The sequence below is a fragment of the Callospermophilus lateralis genome, chromosome 11 (genome assembly GCF_048772815.1).
Source record: "Callospermophilus lateralis isolate mCalLat2 chromosome 11, mCalLat2.hap1, whole genome shotgun sequence".
In the NCBI taxonomy this organism is placed as follows: Eukaryota; Metazoa; Chordata; class Mammalia; order Rodentia; family Sciuridae; genus Callospermophilus; species Callospermophilus lateralis.
This window is the reverse complement of record NC_135315.1, coordinates 53,651,852-53,676,962: the sequence shown is the minus strand read 5'-3', so window position 1 is coordinate 53,676,962 and position 25,111 is coordinate 53,651,852. Positions and strand designations below refer to the sequence as shown.

Sequence of the window (25,111 nt, the reverse complement as noted above, 5' to 3'; positions counted from 1 at the left end):
CTATCTTTGGCTGCTCCTTGTGAAGCAAGTTTTAAAATAAGGCATAATTGGAAAAGCACAATGCATTGCAAAAAAAAAAAAAAAAAAAAAGTCTTCTTGGGAGAAACCAGCAAACTCCTTCTGATATTCTGCTAAAGAGCAGAAACTTTCCTCCCTGGTATAATATTACAATTGTAAGGCAGTTGAAAAGACTTTACTCAGGCTGCTCAGTGAAATAGAAGAGCAGTAGGCAACAAAGTCCAGGCATTCCAGAACTTGGCTGTCTTTGAAACAACACCTTACATTATTCCAAGGGCAGATCACTTTCAGATTGCCAACAACTCAAATTATTTATAGGAGATTGGTTCATATACTTAACCCAATGTGAGAGGAAATATTTCTAATTATATCCAGACATCTTTAATATGAGGGGAATTAGGCTTGGAGACCTTCTTTGCCAAAAAAATGTTTTGCCAAATATGTTTTAAGAAAGAGGAGGAGGTTACATGTTTTCCATATTTGAGCCTATAAAAGTACTCTTGGAATGAGTTGACATGTCTTTCCTCATAAAGCTTCAAGGTAAGAGTGTGTGAGGACAGAGCTGTGTCTGGAGGACATGAAGGGATGCTGGCTGCTTGCATGCATGCCACACATCCTGGTTCCCACTGTCCCTGGCAGCCTTGCCAGTGAAGCATCAACCTACCCCACAGCAATTTTAATTAGATGTTATAGTCTTCCCAGTAACTTCCTGGTTCCAAATTAAGAATTACAATAATATTATTAGTAATTATTAGAATTTAATCAGAAGAATTTTATTCTTTTTCTTACAGTTCTGACCCAGTTCAAGGTTGCATATCTAAAGGTAAGAGCCTTTTATTCCCCCCCATTCCTCACAGAGTGCAAAAGATTTTCTGCAGTGGTTTGGATGGGGCATGGAGTGGGTGCTAAAAAATGAAAGTGTTTCAGTTTCACGACTGATCATGCTTCTTTTGAAAAACTCTAAGGGGGACTTTATAAATCATTTCTAATTAACTCAGATTCTTTGCAATATATGAAAATGTTTTTTCAGTCTTTGAGAGTTTCATGTAGAGTTTTTTTTTCTATTTTTAGCATTGTAGTTTGTCTTTTAAATGATTATAACATGCAATGCAATACTTCAGAGGGGTATTCATTTTTAGGGAAAATGTGAATTTTCCATGTTACAGTTTTTACTCAGAACTATATGATATAAAAACTGAGATAATATCTAAATGGATGCGCAGAATGGTCTAAATCCTTGCCTTGGAAAAGCTGCTTAACTCCATGTTGTTTCACAATGTGTAAATGGAAATTTTAAAAAATATAGTATTAAAATGGTTTTCAGCAAGAAAAGTCATTTTAATGTGTTAGCTGAGTCATTATAATTTGAATGAAAAAATGTGAAATAGTTTATTCAAGTGAGCTTTCCTGGAAAAAGTATCTTTGTTATTACAAAATATATATGATGATCAAGGACAGTATTTATTAATGTTAGTTAAAGCAGCAAAAGATGAATTTGAAAGGAAAACGTTTGTAAAATTTTTAAGAGAATACTAGTAATAAGGTAAGAAAACATGTGTAATATATTTTATAATAAATCTTTGAGAAAATACTAAAGACTGATGAAGAAGCTGGGTTTGTCAGAATTAAGGGGACAAGATAAATTGATGTATAATAATTTTTTCCCCAACAGAACAATGTGAAGCATAGCTCTTCACAATTCCACTTTCTTATATATTAATCTTTGTAACTCCCAACTTTATAATAATAACATTTTTACTATGTACAAAATAGTTCCTAAAATTTTGCAACATATGCTTCTCATTCTTTTACCTCAGAAAGCCAGCCCTGAGCCCTTCTCTGCATCCAGCATGTATTTTTAGAGGTAAAAAGGATGTGTAAAGAGAAGAATGCTCCCTGACTGCAAATTGCTTATAATCCAATAGGGAAAATAAAAATCATGCCTGAAAGACCCCACAGCATCCTGCTGTCATCTTGGCTTGGGTTCTGCATAAACCAGTGATAGGCAGCTTATAAAGATCAATATATAACAAATGAAACACAGACAGCAGTCAGGATAGATCTCCCAGTAGGTGAGCCAGAAACAAGCGTCTCTTTCCAAATGCATGATTGAGTAGCTGTCAGCACTGGCGCAGAACAAGGAGACTGATATTCACCCTACAACCAAGCCAGGGAGGTGGTGATACCCAATGCAGTGCTAAGCACCCCACGGTCAGTGAATTTAAAACAAACAAAAAAACTCTTTTAAAATGTGATGAATCTAATGGTCTAGTTTATGAATTTTTATAATTTCCTTTCTTCCTTTGCCAGGAGGCAGGGTCCTTAATTGGGCTGCCATCAATAACCTGCAGCCATGAGTTCCGACGCTGATATGGCCATTTTTGGGGAGGCTGCTCCTTACCTCCGAAAGTCTGAAAAGGAGCGCATTGAAGCCCAGAACAAACCTTTCGATGCCAAGACATCAGTCTTTGTGGCGGACCCTAAGGAGTCCTTTGTAAAAGCAACAGTGCAGAGCAGGGAAGGGGGGAAGGTGACAGCAAAGACCGAAGCTGGAGCTGTGAGTAAAACATCTGCAGTTGATTAGACTGTTTGAACTACGCCTTATTTGGGGTTAGGTTAGCTGACCATTATTTTCTGATCTGGTTTCTCCTGTTTTACTGGGTAGACTGTAACAGTGAAAGATGACCAAGTCTTTCCCATGAACCCTCCCAAATATGACAAGATCGAGGACATGGCCATGATGACCCACCTGCACGAGCCTGCTGTGCTGTACAACCTCAAAGAGCGTTATGCAGCCTGGATGATCTACGTGAGTTCTCATGGCCTTCTACTCATAGGGAGCTAATATTTTTTTTTAAAGAGTAAATGATTAAAGTTCTTGACAAATAATTATACTTCTTTAAAATATGTATTTTCTTTACTTTTTTTGTGCAGACCTACTCAGGCCTATTCTGTGTCACTGTCAACCCCTACAAGTGGTTGCCAGTATATAATGCAGAAGTGGTAACAGCCTACCGAGGCAAAAAGCGCCAGGAGGCCCCGCCCCACATCTTCTCCATCTCTGACAATGCCTATCAGTTCATGCTGACTGGTGAGTGGCTCGATTGGTTTTCATGTAAATTATTTTATCACAAAATGTTAGTGTTAAGAAGACATTTAGAAATAATCCAACCCAATCCTCTGGTTGATAAGAAGAGGTGACCAAAGCCCAGAGAGGTATATGCTATCAACACTGGGACTAAATCTCAACTCTCTATCCCCATGATTCTATCCCCATGAATTTACCAGAACTTGCTAATGCTTCATCCCTGTTTCACTTGTTTATAGGCTTCTTGCTTAGAAACACATAACAGATTTTATATATTTAAATAACAAGAGCAATTCTAAGTAATATCTGAATCATATCCTGTCTGAATAGAAAAGCAAAATACATTTTAAATCCTTTTATTCCCTTTTTTATTGTTGATTATCATTTATATACTTTTAGAAGTATTAATTATCTTTTAAAAGCCATCAGAGTATATCTCAGGAGTGATAGCCTCTCCTTGAATGAAGGTGATGTTTTTGCATACAAACAGAAGTTGTTCTATTCCCTCATAAAAAGATTTCTTTTTGATTGAGACACCCTTTCTCACCTGATCTTTCTTTAACACAATGGTACACTTTTGGGAAGGTCAGTCATATTAAGGTTCTAATCTGTGGCCATAAGGGGAAAAAAAAAAGTTTTTCTTTGTGAGGCCAATTGACCCATTTAGAAACTAAATCTCAACACTGGCTTGAAGAATGCTATTTCAGCCTGTCAGATCATAGTTCAAACCCATAATATAAAATGAATTTTTCAGTAACATGCATTAATCAATACACAGCAGGCCATTGAAATCTACAGATGGCAACTCTGGTAGTGTCTGGCTTTGGGGTATGGGGCTCTTTATATTAAATCAACAGGATATACTTCTTGTATTGACTTAAAGAATCTAAGATATGACAACATTTTATGTTTCTCTTTCCCAACTTAATTGGCTTAAGAGTAATATCATGTATAACATGACAATAACATTTTGGAAATACCATTGAAAATATGACACTTATATACTCACATGCCATCTTTCCCTATAGAAAATTTTATTTATGTAACTAATACACATGCTGATTGCTCACTGTTTTTCTTTTAGATCGGGAAAATCAGTCTATCTTAATCACGTACGTATTCCTATTCTGAGACTTATTGGTATTTTTTTCTCACTAGAAAAATGACAAAAAAATAGTGAATACCCTCATACTAAAGCAATGGCAGGATCAGTAAGAAACTAGATATCAGTTTAGCTTTATTGTAGGATGTAAACTGAGTCTGAATGTAAAATAAAAATGCTCCAAATTATCTCATTTGCTAGTTTAGTCCTGAAAATCCCACAGGACTTCCCTGGAAGTTGGATATATAAATTACCTTCTATGATCTTGACTAGATCCTAATACAGGGCAGAGAAGAGCCCACAGCCTTATGGGAGGAAGAGTTGTTTGGAAATATACCAGTGACATATTTGCAAGTCCTACTTAGGGAAATTCTGTCTCTTCAAAGATATAACTTTCACCTCATCTGTAGTCTAAGGAAGCTGAAGAACACATGCACATTCCATACAGTTCCTTACTTAATGTTTTATTTACTATGTAGTTGTTGAGTGGCTGCTTTGTGTATCCCTCATAACCAGATCCAAACATCTAGAAATGAATAAGGAGCATTTTTAAGCACTCAAGCAATATGTGTTAAAATGAATAATGAATGGATTTCTCTATTTGTCAGTGCAAAGCAAGAGAAATAATATGAGCTATTTGTAGGCTGAAAAAAAGATCTAGAAGATTCTCTGACAGAAACATATAAAAACATCTAGATGCATGAGATAGTAAATGCTAATGGTAGAAATTATTTCATTTGTCACAATACATTTTTTCTCATGTATGTTGGTCCTTGTGGACAGTGGAGAATCTGGTGCAGGGAAGACTGTGAACACCAAGCGTGTCATCCAGTACTTTGCAACAATTGCAGTTACTGGGGAGAAGAAGAAGGAGGAGGCAACCTCTGGCAAAATGCAGGTGGGTCTGGCTGCCATGGTCAGAATCCAGGCTCTGTTAGGGCTCTCAGGTATGAAATTCTTGAGCCCCAGATGCAAGAACTGCTCTCTCCTTTGCAGGGGACTCTGGAAGATCAAATCATCAGTGCCAACCCCCTACTGGAGGCCTTTGGCAATGCCAAGACCGTGAGGAATGACAACTCCTCTCGCTTTGTAAGTCTTTTGGTCATAGAAGGGTATTCTCTGTCTTTAGATACCAGAGGAAGCATATTTAAATTATTTCAAACACATTTCTCTTGTCTACTTCCAAGTTTAGTATATAACATCATCTTTTTTTAACTTACAAGGGTAAATTCATCAGGATCCACTTTGGCACTACAGGGAAACTGGCTTCTGCTGATATTGAAACATGTGAGTAACAGGACCTTCTAAACAGAATTCAAGAATGATAAATGATGATTTGGAAGAACACTGCAGCTCCTGCTGAGAGTAAAGCCTATAAAACCCTAGTCTTCTGCCAAACATGCCTGTGATTAGTGCCAGTCTTATCTTGAGCCCACATGTACTTTACCCACTCCAGGCATGAGCTAATGATTCTGTTGAAATCATTGGGAACTAATGGGATTGTCTAAAGTATCCTGTTATCAAACTATTTTCAGATTTTGCCAGGAAAAAAAGTAACATTAAGGGTAAACAAATTGCCTATGGGTGGAAGACAGGTTATTTTTTCCTCATCTGAGCCTTGATTACTACTGCTCTTAGTAGCCCCTCTGGCACAGAATGACAAGAGACCTTGGGGAAGGAGCAGTCTTGAGACTCAATTCATTCCAAATGTCAAGGTTCTTCTGTATGAGAAGTGAATGCTGTCTTCTGCCAAGTATGTATCACTGCCTTTCTGGAGATGATAGGAGAAACTGCAGTGGTATTTGTAGAGACATTGTATGTGGTACCTCATGGGAACATTCAGCTGAAATCTTAAGGGGCCAATAAGATTTAACTGATGACCTCAAGCTCTAAAAATCACTCCAGAGCACTTTTAATTTTCCCCAAATTCAATGTTTATTATCCATTGCAGATCTTCTAGAAAAGTCCAGAGTTACTTTTCAGCTAAAGGCAGAAAGAAGCTACCATATTTTCTATCAAATCATGTCTAACAAGAAGCCAGATCTAATTGGTAAGAAAAAACTTAAATACATAGCCTAGAAGTTAATTGTTATACTAATATTATCTAAAATAAAACTTATATCCTCAATTCTGTGTGCTCAGAAATGCTCCTGATCACTACCAACCCATATGACTATGCCTTCGTCAGTCAGGGGGAGATCACAGTGCCCAGCATAGATGATCAAGAAGAGTTGATGGCCACAGATGTAAGTTACACATTATGTATAAGAATGACAATAATAGCCCACTGTAGGTGTGGTTAAGAATAAAATTCTCCTAAATAAGTTAGTGTCTTTCTAACTTTTATCCTTTCATCTCTCCTGGTAGAGTGCCATTGACATTCTGGGTTTCACTTCTGATGAAAGAGTATCCATCTATAAGCTCACAGGAGCTGTCATGCATTATGGGAACATGAAATTCAAGCAAAAGCAGCGTGAGGAGCAAGCTGAGCCAGATGGCACTGAAGGTACCAAACCAACCTCCATCTGAGTTTAATGAAAGAATATAGGGCAAAAAGCTGAATCCAAACTTGTCTCCTTTACAGATGATCTTTGGATGAACATATACAAATTTACCCTCACACAGACCTTTTATAATACAATATACTCACTACTCTCTCCCTATGAATTGTGGGGCCCAAGAGTAGGTCATATTTGGTACCTGAATTATGTTTCTGCAGTTGCTGACAAGGCAGCCTATCTCCAGAGTCTGAACTCTGCTGACCTGCTCAAAGCCCTCTGCTACCCCAGGGTCAAGGTCGGCAATGAATATGTCACCAAAGGCCAGACTGTACAACAGGTAAGTGCATGATCTCAATGAATCACACCCATCCCAGGCCTCCATGACATGTTTTTGATAATATTAACAAACATTACTGTTTGTGAAGGTGTACAATGCAGTGGGTGCTCTCGCTAAAGCTGTCTATGAGAAGATGTTCTTATGGATGGTCACCCGCATCAACCAGCAGTTGGACACCAAGCAGCCCAGGCAGTACTTCATTGGGGTCCTGGACATCGCTGGCTTTGAAATCTTTGATGTGAGTTAGCAGAAAGTTTGTAGCAGAAAAGTTTACAAATTTTGTTGCTGTAGTCATACATGGAAAAGATCTATAAAAAATATCTGCACTATAAACTTAATTCACACATGAAAAAGGTTCAAAAGATCATAAAAGAGCAAAAACTTTGAAATAATACAGAACTAAATTTAAACTCCAACTCTGCAATTCTTAACTATGTGATAAGGGGAATGGTATTAAATGATAACTGAGCAATTTCAATGAAGACCCATAGGTAAAGCATCTTGCATTTCAGATAATACATTCATTTCTGAGATCTTTTTGCCAGTAACAAGATTTCTGAATTTAAAGTTACTAGACAGTCCCAAACACATAGTGTTTAAGAAGATTGTGATTGAGAAGATGGTGAAGGCAAAGATGGCATCAAAGAGATGGTAGAAACACAATGAAAAAATTCAAAGAAAGACTTTAAGATTCCTATCTGACTAATTAAGGGAAGTGATGTTTAAATACCAAGGTATAGAGAATGGAAATGGCATTGTAAATAAATTCAAATTTGTCTGCCTAGGAAAGAATACTACATAGCATAGGAAATAAGGCTACTCTTGGTCCTCTACCTGACATCAATATTTTCTAAGGTACTATCTCATCTAGAGGAACCATTTCTAAACTTTTTCTATATGTGGACTGATAGAAACTGGATGAAATTTCAGTCAGGGTTTACCACAGGAGGACAAAACCTATCATCCTAAGAGGGCAGTCAGCCTACTCAACTGAGAAAGCCCATTTCAAAGATAAAACTTTTGTTATAAATTTAACTTTAATTTGTTTTTTCCACTTACTTAGTTCAACAGCCTGGAGCAGCTGTGCATTAACTTCACCAATGAGAAACTGCAACAGTTCTTCAACCACCACATGTTCGTGCTGGAGCAGGAGGAGTACAAGAAGGAAGGCATCGAGTGGGAGTTCATTGACTTTGGGATGGACCTGGCTGCCTGCATTGAGCTCATCGAGAAGGTTCGTTTGCTTTTTTTTTCAGACCACAGATTATACCACTGTACAGTGTGTAAAAGAAACTCATAAAAACTTGGTATGTTCTATGATAAAATATTTTTATTTGTACCATGATAAAATATTTTTATTGGATTCTGATAAAGCTAATTTTCAAGTCATGCTTGGACAAATATTGTTCTAAGGCCCTTGGCATAAAGACACAAACTCCCCAAAAGCACAGCCCTCATCTCTCTTATTCTGTCATGTTCCAAAACCTGACATAACACCTTATTCTTCATAGATACTCAATAAATATTTGTTAAATTAGTGACATCTGACCAAAGAGATAAGAGTTCATTAACTCTGTGGAATTAAAGAATGAATTACTCAAATGGATTATTAATGTCCCATGTTGTTTCTCTAAGCACACAGAATTCATGGGGCATTTGTTTCTTTTCATTCTCCCAGCCCATGGGCATCTTCTCCATCCTGGAAGAGGAGTGCATGTTCCCCAAGGCAACAGACACCTCCTTTAAGAACAAGCTTTATGAACAGCACCTTGGAAAGTCCAACAACTTCCAGAAGCCCAAGCCTGCCAAGGGTAAGGTTGAGGCCCACTTCTCACTGGTGCACTATGCAGGCACTGTGGACTACAACATTGCTGGCTGGCTGGACAAGAACAAAGACCCCCTGAATGAGACCGTGGTTGGGTTGTATCAGAAGTCTTCAATGAAAACTCTAGCTTATCTCTTTTCTGGAGCTGCAGCTGCTGCTGAAGCAGGTAATTTTTAATAAGTCAATCTTACATAAAACATAAGCAAATAAAATGTGTATTATGATTGCTTGTGCTTTCTTTGCCCCACAGAGGCTGGTGGTGGTGGAAAGAAAGGTGGCAAGAAGAAGGGTTCTTCTTTCCAGACCGTGTCTGCTCTCTTCAGGGTAAAAACTTCATTTTCTCTCTAACTGAATATAGGACATTAAATTTTACTCTACTGTGTGGAGAAAGGGATATAAATCTTGCAAGAATTTTAGAACTGAGTATGACTCAGGGAAGCTGGTCAGTCAACAGTGGTAGAACTGAGTTTTAGGGAGCATCTGGATAGTTTGGAAGAGAAGCTTCAATAAATAAGACAGGAGAGCCAAGAAGTGATGCAAGCGAATGACAAAAATATCAGGTGGCAAAATTCAACTTTGGGGTTTGGGAAGGTCCCCAAGGGAATAGGATTTAGTTTAGCATGAGACTTGCTTGAGCCTCTGGGAGCCTCCAAGTGATTCAGGTACTTAAGTTAATATTAGGATAGCACTGAAATGAATAGATTTTGAAAGCCAAAGACAGATGAATAGTGATGGGAACTGGAGGGTGAGTCAAAAGAAAGAAATAAAATAAAACAGACATTATAAGAAATGGCTCTTTTGGGAAACTTTACTCTTCTTTTGGCAATTCCATCCCAAATAACTGAAGCTCTGTTATTCCAACTGGAGGATTACTATAGAATGGAAAACTTTTTATCCTGGGTAACATGGCCTTTGGTTTTCTGTCAATTCCCAGAATGAGATATTAAAAAGGCTACTTTCTACGGAACCAATGGGGGACACAACTCTGTATCTACAACATAATATATGATAAAGGAATAAACATGTGGTAGAGAGGTAGACAAAACTTAAAGCTGGGTAAAGAGAGAAATGGGAGAGCTGGAGGAAGACAATGAATTATTACTAAAACCAGACCATATATCTAGGCAGAAGACTAGGTGAAGTATATTTCCATATGTTTAAAGTGTCATACTAAATTTACAGCATAAGCTAGAATATTCAACGGCATTGAACAACCACTTCGAAAGCTAATAGGAAACATATATAATGTACAAAAATACCAAATCAGATCACATGTTGGGAAAGTGGAAATTCCAGAGATAACTCTTTTGAAAACTCTAATCTAAACACTATTCAACTGAACCAATGCCAAGAATGGGATCATTATGTCTGTATTTATAAAGGTACAAAACACTGCATTTTAATATCAAATATTCATAACTCTACAGGAGAATTTAAATAAGCTGATGACCAATCTGAGGAGTACTCACCCCCACTTTGTAAGGTGCATCATCCCCAATGAAACCAAAACTCCTGGTAAGAGATTTCCAATATCTATCCAGACAAGCTCCAACATGTTTGCTGTAGTCCATGAGATATGGCACATGCATTCTTTCTTTTAGGTGCCATGGAGCATGAACTTGTCTTGCACCAGCTGAGGTGTAATGGTGTGCTGGAAGGCATCCGCATCTGTAGGAAAGGATTCCCAAGCAGAATCCTCTATGCAGACTTCAAACAGAGGTCAGATGTTTTCATGTGAATAATTTAAGAAATTTTTTAATTTTTCAATGAAGAATCCTTTATGCCTTCTATTAAAATTGAATAGAAGAGAAAAACTAAGACCATTTATGGACATATAAAAAGTATAAAATCCTTTGAATATACAGAGAATAGATATAAAAGTAGATACGATTTCTTGTTTAAGTTAGACCACCCAATGGCTATGTTGTTCCTATGCTAGGAAGATTTCTTGTTGGTGACAACAGCTTTCATATATTTGATATTATTTATTTATTTGGCTTAAACAGATACAAGGTATTGAATGCAAGTGCTATCCCTGAAGGACAATTCATTGATAGCAAGAAGGCTTCTGAGAAGCTCCTTGGGTCCATTGACATTGACCACACCCAGTATAAATTTGGTCACACTAAGGTAACATTCTCTAAATCCAATCTGATACTATTCCTGTTCCTTTGAATTTTATGCAACATTTCTAATCTGGAACACTGCCCCCACACAGGTCTTTTTCAAAGCTGGTCTTCTGGGGCTCCTAGAGGAGATGCGAGATGAGAAGCTGGCCCAACTGATTACCCGCACCCAGGCCATGTGCAGAGGGTTCTTGGCGAGAGTGGAGTACCAGAAGATGGTGGAGAGACGGTATTAGCAAAGATAATGTTACCTAACCTATCATCCTAGCATTTTAAATTCTGATTCTTGTTATAATCTAATTTTGAACATTTCTTTTCCTATCATAGAGAATCTATCTTCTGTATCCAATATAATGTCCGTGCTTTCATGAATGTCAAGCACTGGCCCTGGATGAAGCTATATTTCAAGATCAAGCCCCTTCTCAAGAGTGCAGAGACAGAGAAGGAGATGGCCAACATGAAAGAAGAATTTGAAAAAACTAAAGAAAGCCTTGCAAAGGCTGAGGCCAAAAGAAAAGAACTAGAAGAAAAAATGGTTGCTCTGATGCAAGAGAAAAATGACCTGCAACTCCAGGTGCAATCTGTGAGTATCAGAACTCATTTTTCCCCCAATATCATGCTAAAATTTCAGTTCAGTGATCACTAAGGAAAGATCTAGATTCCACATAGCAGAGTGACTTGTTATCAGTCTTTTCTAACTCACAATTTCTTTGAATGTTCTATAAGATTTCATGTACAACATTGCTAAAAATCAATGTGGTAGGATTCCTTGTTGTTCAGGAAGCAAAAATAAACAAACAAAAAAAATCTTTCCTTTCCTCTAGTTGTCCTTCCTGGAAGAATCCTGGATAGGAAATAAAATCTTGGCTACCTAAAATTTTCCCTATTGAAAAAAATGCAAATAAAAACAGAAAAATTGATCAATATAGTCAATGAAGAGAGAGAATTTGTAATGAAAACACGTGAACTTGAAAACTGTGTTCTGAGCTTTTATATCTCCTGTCCCCTATAAACTTTCTGCTCAGTTTTATTTTTAGAAACTTTCTACTGCCTGAAAGAGTAGGAGTGTATCAAGGATAATGGCAAGGCTTTCTAGAGATAATGTCAATTTTTATACAAAGCATGAGACACAGAGCTGATAGTCTCTTTCTAAAGACCCAATAAATATTCAGAGGCTTGAGGAAAAATATTTGATGAAGGGCCATTGTCTAATCTACTATTAGGCCCCAAACTGGCATCAAAATCAATAAGAGAAACATTAAAGTTTACACCCCAGTTCTCTGAATTCAGAAGAGGAATCTATTGGGCCCTTGGGTCTATAGATTTTCTACACATAGTTTAAAAATTGAAAGAAAGATGAATTACAAAACAATTAGGTTGATCTATAATTTTCTTGCACTTTGAATAAACTAGAATTTTCTAAATTGAGAAGAGGGTCATCATACTTTCAAGAATCAAGAGATAATTAAAGGAAATATGTAAGTGTGATTCATGTATTCTCTTCTTCTTTGGGTACAGTATGACCTCTTTTCAACAATACTCCATCAAATACCAATTCAGTAAATATTTTATGTATTACAAATACTAGGGATACAACTTTGAGCAAGAAATATTTTCCATGGTGTCACAGATTTTATTTTTAAACTCTTCTTTTTTCCTCTTGAGCAATACACCTATTACTTAACCAAATATCACCTTTTAACATGTCCCCTTCTCCTTCGTTCTTCCATGTGTTCTCTTTAATTCCAAACTATTCTGTCACTGGAGGACAAATCTTCTCTTTAAGTCAATTTTCTGTTATCACCCTTTACTCTCAGCTACTTCCTAAATACTCAAGCCTTTTAATCTCCAATTAATAATTAATGGCCAATTAGTGTTTTCTTAATGGTGAAAAGCTAAAAAACAATGCAATGCCTTAAAACATAATTTGCTTATTTGGGTTTATCTAAGAAACCCAAATCTAAAAGTGTCTATTGTCTCTCCATAGGAAGCAGATAGCTTGGCTGATGCAGAGGAAAGATGTGACCAGCTGATCAAAACCAAAATCCAGCTTGAGGCCAAGATCAAAGAGGTGACCGAAAGAGCTGAGGATGAGGAAGAGATCAACGCTGAGCTGACTGCCAAGAAGAGGAAACTGGAAGATGAATGCTCAGAACTGAAGAAAGACATTGATGACCTTGAGTTGACACTGGCCAAGGTTGAAAAGGAGAAGCATGCCACAGAGAACAAGGTATGCAACATACTCTGTTGTACTGTATCCAGGTTCTTCTCAGTCAGTAGCAGAGGTCACCTCTTTCTTAACCCCTATAGGTGAAAAACCTCACAGAAGAGATGGCAGGCCTGGATGAAACCATTGCTAAGCTGACCAAGGAGAAGAAGGCCCTCCAAGAGGCCCACCAGCAGACCTTGGATGACCTGCAGGCAGAGGAGGACAAAGTCAACACCCTGACCAAAGCTAAAATCAAGCTTGAACAGCAAGTGGATGATGTAAGCCTAGCAGCATGTAAAAATAATTTTTCATTTTATAACTAAGCACACATGAATTTTCATTCTTATGATTCAATTGAGTGCTCACCAAGTGCTTCCTGTGAATAAGAAGTATAGAACATAATCCTCACTGCAAGGGCCAAGATATACACACAAGTAATTTTACAAAGTCAGTAATGATAGTTAGCTATGAGTAACATATAATATGGTTAAAAAGAGTTAAGGGGAAGAAAGGTTAGTGTGTTCTTCAAGAAAATCTGTACAAACATAAACAGATATTTGGCTAAGATTGAAAGGCTAATGACTATGGGAGGATAAGGAACAGGATTGTATTCTAAGCAGGGAACACAGTAAAGAAGAAATAATGGTCATTAAAGTTTAGACTATTAGGAACAAAGGGAACTCTAAATAAAGAATTTGGAAGATAAATTTGGCTTTAAATGTGATCTGATATCTAATAAAGAACCAATTGAAAAGGCATGAGTAAGGGAAACATTAACAAGAATCACAGTTTGGAATATATTGCCATGGTCTCCATCCCATGTGGTGAGGTATTGATTACAAGGGATTCGAATGGGGAGGGAGATACAGAAGACATGATGTCTCACTAGTAGTTTGTTGTATAGTTCAGCACATTTTACCTTTTAAATGCTGAATCCTTGGACTAGGTAAATATCAACAAGCATGGAATTGATGGGATAATTTTCCTAATTCATATAACAACCAAAATAATTTGCTGATAAGATATGAATTAATATTTTAAAGTTCAACCTGAGACAAAAAGTGATGCATTCTAGGAACTATATTCATATATTACTAACTTTTAGCTTGAAGGCTCTTTGGAACAAGAAAAGAAAATTCGGATGGACCTAGAAAGGGCAAAGAGAAAACTGGAGGGAGACCTAAAATTGGCCCAAGAATCCACAATGGATATAGAAAACGACAAGCAACAACTAGATGAAAAGCTTAAAAAGTAAGAAGCAAGTGACAAAAGTTTCAGGAGCTGAAATTACTATTAGTATTTCTGTGATTGACATAAAGTGTTCTTCTACTAGGAAAGAGTTTGAAATGAGCAATCTGCAAAGCAAGATTGAAGATGAACAGGCACTTGGTATGCAGCTGCAGAAGAAGATCAAGGAGTTACAGGTAAGTACATGATCTCCATCACTTTAATTCAACAAGAAAAATAAATGACTGGCACAAGAAACTGAGTTTGTATTTTCCACCATTTCCAGGCTCGCATTGAGGAGCTGGAGGAGGAAATTGAGGCAGAGCGGGCTTCCAGGGCCAAAGCAGAGAAGCAGCGCTCTGACCTCTCTAGGGAACTGGAGGAGATCAGTGAGCGGCTGGAAGAAGCTGGAGGAGCCACTTCAGCCCAGATTGAGATGAACAAGAAGCGAGAGGCTGAGTTCCAGAAAATGCGCAGGGACCTGGAGGAGGCCACCCTGCAGCATGAAGCCACAGCTGCCACCCTGAGGAAGAAGCATGCAGACAGTGTGGCTGAACTTGGGGAGCAGATTGACAACCTACAGCGGGTCAAACAGAAGCTAGAGAAAGAAAAGAGTGAGATGAAGATGGAGATTGATGACCTTGCTAGTAACATGGAGACAATCTCCAAATCCAAGGTATAATTATGATTTAAGTCTCAAGGAGGTTTTTGTAGGACAGAAACTTTCAATAATTGGCAAGAAGAGACTTGGGTATGAAACTTTCACTAATTGGCAAGAAGAGACTCGAGTAATACAAGCTGGGGCACTTGGAGTAGGAAATTAACCCCAGCTTGCTCACTCTTTACTCAACAATAGACATACCCAAATAATATGGAGGCTGAAAACTTAGCCTATTTCAAATAAAAAAAAAATTCATCCAACTTGAGATTTTTAAAACACTTCATATTGATTACTGAGCTTTTATTTTCCCCTTAGACACAATATAATTTGCTATTCACAAACATCTTATGAGCTGACTTAGTTGTTATTAATCTCATATCAGTGAATACAATTTACTAAAGATGTTAAATTCTTTTTTAAAATTTTTTAAATACTTTTTTGGTTGTAGATGGACATAATACCTTTATTTTATTTATTTTTAAGTGGTACTAAGGATCCAACCCTGTGCCTCACATGTGCTAGGCAAGTGCTCTACCAATGAGCCACAACCCCAGCTTAAGATGTTAAATTCTCGAAGCAATGTTTCTCCTCCTCCTCCTCCTCCTCCTCCTCCTCCTCCTCCTCCTCCTCCATCTCCTCCATCTCCTCCATCTCCTCCATCTAAGGTCCTTGTTGTTTTATTTGTTTATAACAATAGTTTATTCTCAAAGTAAATGATTATTGCAGCTATGTAAGTTTCAGATTACTGAAATTTTCTTGGGGGAAAATACTTGCTTGAGATGCCTTCTACTACTTTTTGAATGCAGGGAAACCTTGAAAAGATGTGCCGTACATTAGAAGATCAAGTCAGTGAGCTCAAGACTAAGGAAGAGGAGCAACAGAGACTGATCAATGAGCTGACGGCACAGAGGGCACGCTTGCAAACAGAATCAGGTGGGCCATTTACTGTTGCTTATCTAGAATGCAGATTTACCCTGGCTATGTTACTTTAGATCATATATTACTGCTCCTGGAGGTATTTACTAACATGAACAAATTATTGACCACTGGCATGTAGCTGCTTTCTTTCATAGATTGATGAATCAATTGATGGTTCAATCATTTCAGGTCCTTTGGTTTGGGAACATTTTAAAGCAGATTTGGTTTTAATCAAAAAGTTATCAAATACCAAGAGTATCCCCACAGTAACCCTATCACCTTTTCAAAATGCTTTCACAAACTACTTGTTTGTTTTCCTCATTAGCCTGTGTAATGTTATCTCTACTGTAAAGACAACAGATTGTGGAAATGATGAAGTAACTTATCCAAGAATACTTACTCCTGTGTTTTTCCTGAAGTCTTGCCAACTGCTGATAACTAGCACAGTCAGGCAGGGCAATATTCTGGATAACAACTCAGCCACATAGAATTCAAGTAAGATTGTGTATTTTTGATTAGCAAAATTGGAAAGTCTCTGTATTTACTCTTCTTACTACTAACTTGTCCAACTTTCTACCAAAGTTCTACCTCCCTAAATAAGAGGTAACATTATAGAAATTGAGGGTAATTTCAGTTATCAGAGAAATAGGCAGGTGAAAGTGTTGGAGAACAACTTGACTCTTTCCCAATTATGCAATTTTTGGCAGGGAGAGGTACCAGGATTGAATTCAGGGGCACTCAGCTGATGAGCCACATCCTCAGTCCTATTTTGTATTTTATTTAGAGACAGGGTCTCACTGAGTTGCTTATCACCTCACTTTTGCTAAGGCTGGCATTGAACTTGTGATCCTCCTGCCTCAGCCTCCCAAGCTGCGGGGACTATCATGCCCGTCTTAAATGGTTTTTATAACAAGATTCAAAGTAAAGTTTTTATTTATAAAGGCAGGAAGTACATTTCCTGAAAATAAAAACTATATTCTCAAAGAGTCAAAAAGCTCCTTGTGTTTTTTTTTCATTCTTAATACATGTTTATTCCTAGTAATAATTAATTGCTTATTAGTAAGTCAATATTATGAAAGAAATAAAACTTGTGATTCTTATTAAAGTCGATTGAGATGTTTTCCAAGTAACTAGGTTAAAAAAAATGGCACTGAAGGTTTTCCTCCTCTTCTAATATAATCTAGTGTATATTCTGAATTACAGCACTAAAAGAATTGAAGACAAATTTAAATGCCATTTCATTTAGGAACTGATTAGTTATTCAGAACTAACTCATTCTGGGCTTAGGAGGACCACTAATCATTTATTAATATAAAAATGCTTCCAAACTTTTCTTTTGAGCATCACTTCTACTTATAGAATCAATTGTTTAGAGCCTCCTACATTTCATAGAATAATTTTTGTTTGTTTGTTTCAATAAACTTTCAGTGGTCAGAAAACCTACACCACTGCCTCAGGTAAAAAAGCACTGAATGTTTGATTTACATTTGAGTTACATGTTGGTTTGATTTACATTTCTTTTCACAGGTTTCTTCATCACTTTCTACTGTGATCATATAATCTTAAATGTCATCTGAAATCTTTGGGGTTGTTCATAAGCATGTAATATACTTTGAAGGTCTCCATACTTCTCATTTTTCCATAGATTTGCTCATCAGGGTTGAAGCAGATATTGGTGTTTTTTTGTATTCATTCTCTCCAGCATGTAAGTCAGGTTGAGTTTTCTGGATCTTGGTGTTCACAGGCGAATATTCACGTCAGCTGGATGAAAAGGACTCATTAGTTTCTCAACTCTCAAGGGGCAAACAAGCATTCACACAGCAGATTGAGGAACTGAAAAGGCAGCTTGAAGAGGAAGTAAAGGTAAATCCTACTTGTCATCAGTATAGTTGTTTTTTGGTTGTTTTTAACTTACTTTTACAAATTTTCTACTGGTGATCTATAGGAGCTTGGGGAATAAACACTACTTTAAAGATATAAAATTAGGTTGCCAATCTGTATATTCTCAGGCAAAGAGTGCCCTGGCCCACGCTCTCCAGTCCTCCCGTCATGACTGTGACCTGCTCCGGGAACAGTATGAAGAGGAGCAGGAAGCCAAGGCTGAGCTGCAGAGGGCCATGTCCAAGGCCAACAGTGAGGTTGCTCAGTGGAGGACTAAATATGAGACTGATGCCATCCAGCGCACAGAGGAGCTAGAGGAGGCCAAGTATGTTATAGATTTAGTTAAAATGGAAATAGTTCTGTTAACAAAGTACATCTGTTATGAGTTCTAAATGGTCAAAAAGGATCCCTGCTCCCTCCCACCAAAACTAAAAAAGTAGGGGAAAAAACATAAATACAACCCTAAGCAAGAAATACAAGCGCCCTTGGATAGGGAAAGAAATGACAGTAGCTATTTGGAAGAGAAAAGGATAAAAGACAAGAGGAAGTTGAATAATTCATTTTTAAAGGGGGAACTTTGGACCTCATTTCATCTACACAGGGACTAATTGAATAAAAGTTACTTGCACTCTGCCATTTCTCTTCCCTCTCAACCACTAATGGAATAATTGGTCCAGGGTAATGGGTGTAAAACTTTAAAGCTCAGTTCTCTCTTTTTAGATGTAAAAATGTGATTATATGTACATTTATTTTTTGTAGGGGGAAAAGTAGAGATATGTTGTTAAAGACCAAAATGTATAAGAAAATGTTGTAATAAGAAAGAAAATATAGTATTTAAAAAGGAGTAAATATTGAAAATAATTAAAAACTAAATTGTAGTAAGAAGAATATGGACAAGAAAGGACCAACAGATTTGACAAAAGTTTAAGATGACATTGAGTCATTTTTTTCTTCTGGAATGAATGTTTTGGTAAATGCTTAGGAGAGATTCTGAGATGAGTTTTCAAAGCAAAATATATATTGAGTTGGGAAAGCTTCTTTTAATTAATGGATTAAGAAAAAGCCAGTAAAAAAAATAAGGGATATAATTAAACAGACAAAATCAAGTGTATTTCATTTGAATTCAATATACCCAACACTTGAGTCCTTAATATATATGACAGCTCACAAGAATACAAAGATTGGTATGATACAGACTCCACCTGCTTGGGATTAAAATTAAGTAGAGGCAGACATGAATAACATTAATACAAGGTAGATGTGAATATTCTACAAAGGAAGAATAAACCAGCTACCTTGAAAATGCCTCAGACTTGTCGTGGATAGCCTCAACGGCAGACTCTGTGTCCAACAAAATTGAAATTTGAAAGTTTTCAGTATTTGTTGTAGGGTAGTAGCAATGGGTTAAAATAGAAGTGGAAGCACAAACCAAGTCTGAGAAGTGAAGTGTTAAAGAGGTCTGCCCATGGGAGTTGCTCACTTGTCCCTACTTGAAACACCCAAATCTGTTGGTAGTGAATCACTATCAATAGTGATTCACTTCTATCATTCGTATTTCACTGTTTAGGAAGAAGCTGGCTCAGCGTCTGCAGGATGCTGAGGAACACGTGGAAGCTGTGAATGCCAAATGTGCATCCCTGGAGAAGACAAAGCAGCGGCTGCAGAATGAGGTGGAGGACCTCATGATTGATGTGGAGAGAACAAATGCTGCCTGTGCAGCCCTGGACAAGAAGCAAAGGAACTTCGATAAGGTATTCTATCCCATCTCTGCTTCCATATTCAACACATAATTAACCAGAGCCTGTGACCTTCCGTGTGCCTCATTCAAACCACCTGAGGGTTGTTCTCAGTAGCTTCCTTCTCTGGTAGGTGGGTGTGAAGGAGATGTTCCTGTGCTTCCTATTCTTCTCGGTCACAATTAGTTTTCAGTCCCAGATCACTTCAACTCTGGCTGGGAGCTGCAGAATAGATGGCTTTCATTCCATCAAACTTTCTCCCTAAGTTTCTGGACCATTTCTTGCCCTTTAGATCCTGGCAGAATGGAAACAAAAGTATGAAGAAACTCATGCTGAACTGGAAGCTTCTCAAAAGGAGTCCCGTTCCCTCAGCACAGAACTGTTCAAGATTAAGAATGCTTATGAGGAATCCTTAGACCAACTTGAAACCTTGAAGCGGGAAAATAAGAATTTGCAACGTGAGTACATTTTACCTGTTCTTTAATAAAAGATTTGAAAGAATGTTTCCCCTCTCAACGAAATTCTCTATTTGTTCACCAACAGAGGAGATTTCTGATCTCACTGAACAGATTGCAGAAGGAGGGAAACGTATCCATGAACTGGAAAAAATAAAGAAGCAAATTGAGCAAGAAAAGACTGAACTTCAGGCTGCTTTAGAGGAGGCAGAGGTAGACATTTTATTTTACGCTCTAAAAGGAGTTAATTCATTTCTTTTACACTCTAAAACAATTACAAGAGGAATTAAGGTCTAGTGAATGCAAGGATTATTGAATCACAAGAAATGAAAAATGATTTTTACTCTGTGTACTATAAAGATGAAGATGAAGAATTAAATTGTGTAAGAATAAAATAACTATACGTTAAGAACTGTGCTAGAGAGTTAGAAAACAAAGATAAGTAAGTTAAGTAACGGTCCTGCACTCAAGGGCATGATCTAACTGTGGAGATAGAGGCATACAAAACAATCACACATTTGTAGACATTTCTTGAACAATGGAATAAAGATGTATCATGGCAGAACAAATATAGGAAACTAATTCCTATTTCTAGAATATTACACACTTCTATTCCCCTGCTAATGTTACTTTTTGCGGACTTTAAGGCATCTCTTGAACATGAAGAGGGAAAGATCCTGCGCATCCAGCTTGAACTGAACCAAGTCAAGTCTGAAATTGACAGGAAAATTGCTGAGAAGGATGAGGAAATTGACCAGCTGAAGAGAAACCACATTAGAGTCGTGGAGTCAATGCAGAGCACACTGGATGCTGAGATCAGGAGCAGGAATGATGCCATCAGGATCAAGAAGAAGATGGAGGGAGACCTCAATGAAATGGAAATCCAGCTGAACCATGCCAACCGCATGGCTGCTGAGGCCCTGAGGAACTATAGGAACACCCAAGGCATACTCAAGGTAAATGGCTTCAAAAGATGGTCCCAGGACAATTGGAATGACTGCAGCCTGAGAATATGATATCTCAATGATCTCTCATTGCACAGGATACCCAGCTGCACCTGGATGATGCTCTCCGGGGCCAGGAGGACCTGAAGGAACAGCTGGCCATGGTTGAGCGCAGAGCCAACCTGCTTCAGGCTGAGATTGAGGAGCTGCGGGCCACACTGGAGCAGACAGAGAGGAGCAGGAAAATCGCAGAACAGGAGCTCCTGGACGCCAGTGAGCGTGTCCAGCTCCTCCACACCCAGGTGATTATAATACTAGAATGGTAAATAAAGTACAAAGGAGGGGCTTAGGGTATAGCCCAGTGGTAGAGCACTTGTCTAGCATGCATGAGGCCCTGGGTTCCATCCCCAGCACCACCAAAACAAAAAATAAAGGAATGAAGATGAAATTCTTGCTCAGATCTTAGTGCTACTTAGAAATTTATTCATAATGTGTTATGGAGAATTAAGTTTAAAACTTTCAATATTTTTGCATAACAATATTTTTGCTAATCTGAACTAAGACATACAGAATTATCTTTTAAAAATATATTTTAAAATTATCTTTTAAAAATATATCAGATCCTTTATGGAACAACAAAGGATACTAGTTAACTAAGAGTTCATTAGAGCATTGGACATGCTAATTTTGCTCTCATGTACTTAATATTTCTAAATTTGATATTTTAACCAGAACACTAGCCTGATCAACACCAAGAAGAAGCTGGAGACAGACATTTCCCAAATCCAGGGAGAGATGGAGGACATTGTCCAGGAAGCCCGCAATGCAGAAGAGAAGGCCAAGAAGGCCATCACTGATGTGAGCAGAGGACAACACATTGATGGGTAAACTTGAATCCCACTGTGCTCTCTCAGCTATTTACTGATTCTGTTTTACTACTAACCAGGCCGCCATGATGGCTGAGGAGCTGAAGAAGGAGCAGGACACCAGCGCCCATCTGGAGCGGATGAAGAAGAATCTGGAACAGACAGTGAAGGACCTGCAGCACCGGCTGGATGAGGCTGAGCAGCTGGCCCTGAAGGGTGGCAAGAAGCAGATTCAGAAACTTGAAGCCAGGGTAGGTCTTTTCAACATGTATTCCTATCACATTCCCAACCAGCATATAACTCTGAATAACTAGTATTGCTAGATGATGAGGGCATCCTAAGATAAAGGAGAGATATTCCCTATAGTCTGAGAGCTCATAATGGGACAGTTAGATGAGGACATCAAAATCTGCATATGAAAGTGATAAAAGAAATATGTGGATCATTTGAAGAAGTAGAAATTCATTGAGTAAATGGATGATAGTAAGTTTTTCTTTTCTTTTCTTTTCTTTTTTTTTAATGTCCACTTTCTTTCAGGTACGTGAACTTGAAGGAGAAGTTGAAAATGAACAGAAACGCAATGTTGAGGCTGTCAAGGGCCTGCGCAAACATGAGAGAAGAGTCAAGGAACTCACTTACCAAGTAAGGAAAATGGCCTAACTCGGTTCTTACCCAACTACAATAGATTAAAAACTGTGTACAACAAACGGTGATGATATTGATACTTTCAAGAAATTCACTCCTTAAAATATTATTTCAGACTGAGGAAGACCGCAAGAATGTTCTCAGACTCCAGGACCTTGTAGACAAACTACAAGCAAAGGTGAAAGCGTACAAGAGACAAGCTGAGGAAGCGGTGAGTTTAGAAGCCCTGGGCAAGAGTGACTGGGCAGCCTCTAGTTCTCAGATGTTACCAGGCTGATTTAGTCAAAGGGATAAAATAAAGGATGAGTAAAATGAGGGGAAAAAATCAAAGAAAAATGATTGAGTGAAGGCCTGACAATGAGATGAAACCAAACATTTGGCAAGTCAGAGAAAATGTTCTATGGAATATGTAACTCAGTGGTGGAGTGTGGGCTTGACACATGGGAGGCCCCAAGTTCTATTCCAAATACATGCAAGGACCCATACACATACGCACACAACATTTCTAGGAAGGGGAAAGAGCAAATGCAATTTTTTTTTTTTTTTGGTACCAGGGATTGAACTCAGGGGCACTCAGCCACTGAGTCACATCCCCATCCCTATTTTATATTTTATTTAGAGACAGGGTCTAACTGAGTTGCTTAGTGCCTCACTTTTGCTGAGGCTGGCTTTGAACTTGCAATCCTCCTGCCTCAAGCCACTGGGATTACAGGTGTGCACCACCACACATCAAACTTCTGAATGTAAAAGAGTTTGATTCAAGAAGCAGAAAGATAAGGAAGAGAGCAGCCTTAGAGGGGGCTGGAGAACTAGGCAGAAGGCAGATCACAGTGTCTTCCAGACCATAGCAAGACATCTGGATTTTATTCTAAGTACAATGGGGTACTGGTTTTCACCTGGGTCATTCATGACTTGATTTATATTTTTTTGAAGAATATGTGGAGAATACCATATATCCTTGAGTAACATCAGTGGGCACAGGGAGACATATCAGGAGGTTTTCCAGGTGGTTTTGTGGCTTGGATAATATAGTAATAGAGCAGAAAGAAAGAAGTAGAAAGATTCAAAATATGTTCTGGAGGAAACACAACACAAGATATGGTAACAAGTTGCACTTGTGATGGTGAAAGAAAGGCAATCTGGGAACTCATCAAGTTTACAGTATAAGTAACCAGGTGGATAGCGTTAACAATGGCTAAAATAAGGAACTAGGGAAAACCAGATTTGCAGGGCAAGAAGGAAACATGAATTCTGTTTTAGATACATTAAATGTGAAATGCCATTATATATTCAAGTCATGCCAACTATAGAGTTGAATGTAAGAGTCTGGAGCTCAGAGGTCTCAGTTATGTTCAAACCAGTAGATTCTTGGGGCTCCACCTTCTCTCATTTTCCCATCCCATAATTAATCTAAAATAATAATTAAATAATGCCAATTTCCTAAATGTAAATATACATATCTATATATTGCAAATGAGTTCTTCTGGTTGTTGATTGTTTTTATTTTTTTCCCTGGCCTCTAATGTCTGAGAGAAGAGAGAGGGTGGGGAAGTGTGTGTGGCGGGGAGATAGGAAGGGAGAGAGAATAAAGAAAGACCCACTTGTGCACATTCACACTCATACCTTGGACAAATTGCTTAATTTTTAGTTCCTCTTTCCTCATCTGTAAGAGGATGATTGAGGTGTTTTTTTTTTTTTTTTTTTTTTAAGGTATGCTATTTAGTGATTCTAAGTTTTATGAATGTTCCAAATTGGAATGTCACATCTGGGGAGGATTCTTAAAGAGACTTTTAGAAAAACAATGAATTATGGAGAATAAACTAGAAGTGGTCTTCTCAAATTCTCTGCTATATACTTAAGCAAAATCAGAGACCACTCAGACTTTTTTAGGAAATTATATACTTGTTTAATTTGTAAACCTAATTAAATGGCAACAATTTATATTCAAGGCTAGCATTTTGGTTTAAAATAGATTGCCTTCGTGCATTTTTAAAAGGTTTGGTGTTCCATTCTCAAGATCCTGGGGAAAAAGAAAGAAAGAAAAAGATTGAAAACCTGGCATATTTAGTTATAGTTCTAACATATTTAGCTTTTCTTAAAGTTCAGAGAAAAAATATCATTTGCCTTTCCATATTATCTGAGTTAGGAGCATAAAAGTAACTAATACAACAAAAAAATAAAAAGCATTTCTCTTGATTTCTTTAAAAATTTTACTAGTGAATCACTTTTAAGTAAAAAGAAGTTCAAATCACATTGACCTAAAAATCTAGAAATTTGAACATTTCTTCCTCATAAATGCATACCCATTCACAGGAGGAACAATCCAATGTCAACCTTGCGAAGTACCGCAAGATCCAGCACGAGCTGGAGGAGGCCGAGGAACGGGCTGACATTGCTGAGTCCCAGGTCAACAAACTACGGGTGAAGAGCCGGGAAGTTCACACAAAAATCATAAGTGAAGAGTAATTCATCCAAATGGTGAAAGTGACCAAAGAGGCACAAAATGTGAAAATCTTTGTCACTCTGTTTTGTACTTATTACTTTTGGAGATAAAAAATTTATCTGCCAAGAA

The 25,111-nt window shown here is 37.8% G+C and overlaps 1 protein-coding gene across 1 annotated transcript; it reads left to right on the top strand.

Moving 5' to 3' along the window:
• The first annotated feature begins 731 nt into the window (after positions 1-731).
• LOC143409399 (myosin-1) lies at positions 732-25,111 on the top strand. Its single transcript, XM_076869626.2, has 39 exons — positions 732-841; positions 2,329-2,575; positions 2,684-2,827; positions 2,953-3,109; positions 4,191-4,218; positions 4,992-5,106; positions 5,205-5,297; positions 5,432-5,495; positions 6,160-6,258; positions 6,351-6,454; positions 6,576-6,714; positions 6,928-7,046; positions 7,135-7,284; positions 8,110-8,280; positions 8,725-9,037; positions 9,122-9,195; positions 10,299-10,386; positions 10,473-10,590; positions 10,878-11,001; positions 11,090-11,226; positions 11,325-11,580; positions 12,985-13,227; positions 13,308-13,484; positions 14,312-14,457; positions 14,540-14,630; positions 14,720-15,109; positions 15,901-16,027; positions 17,757-17,875; positions 18,022-18,218; positions 19,461-19,644; positions 19,922-20,087; positions 20,173-20,297; positions 20,732-21,040; positions 21,127-21,330; positions 21,761-21,886; positions 21,975-22,145; positions 22,432-22,536; positions 22,655-22,750; positions 24,853-25,111. The coding sequence occupies exons 2-39, from the start codon at positions 2,372-2,374 to the stop codon at positions 25,003-25,005; spliced, it is 5,826 nt and encodes a 1,941-aa protein (XP_076725741.1). The 5' UTR covers positions 732-841; positions 2,329-2,371; the 3' UTR covers positions 25,006-25,111.

Excerpts from the sequence above, each read along its gene's own strand:
- LOC143409399 (XM_076869626.2), top strand. The coding sequence starts at position 2,372 with ATGAGTTCCGACGCTGATATGGCCATTTTTGGGGAGGCTGCTCCTTAC. Across the intron at positions 2,828-2,952 it reads ATGCAGCCTGGATGATCTAC|ACCTACTCAGGCCTATTCTG; the intron begins GTGAGTTCTCAT and ends TTTTTTGTGCAG. Across the intron at positions 14,631-14,719 it reads AGAAGATCAAGGAGTTACAG|GCTCGCATTGAGGAGCTGGA; the intron begins GTAAGTACATGA and ends CACCATTTCCAG.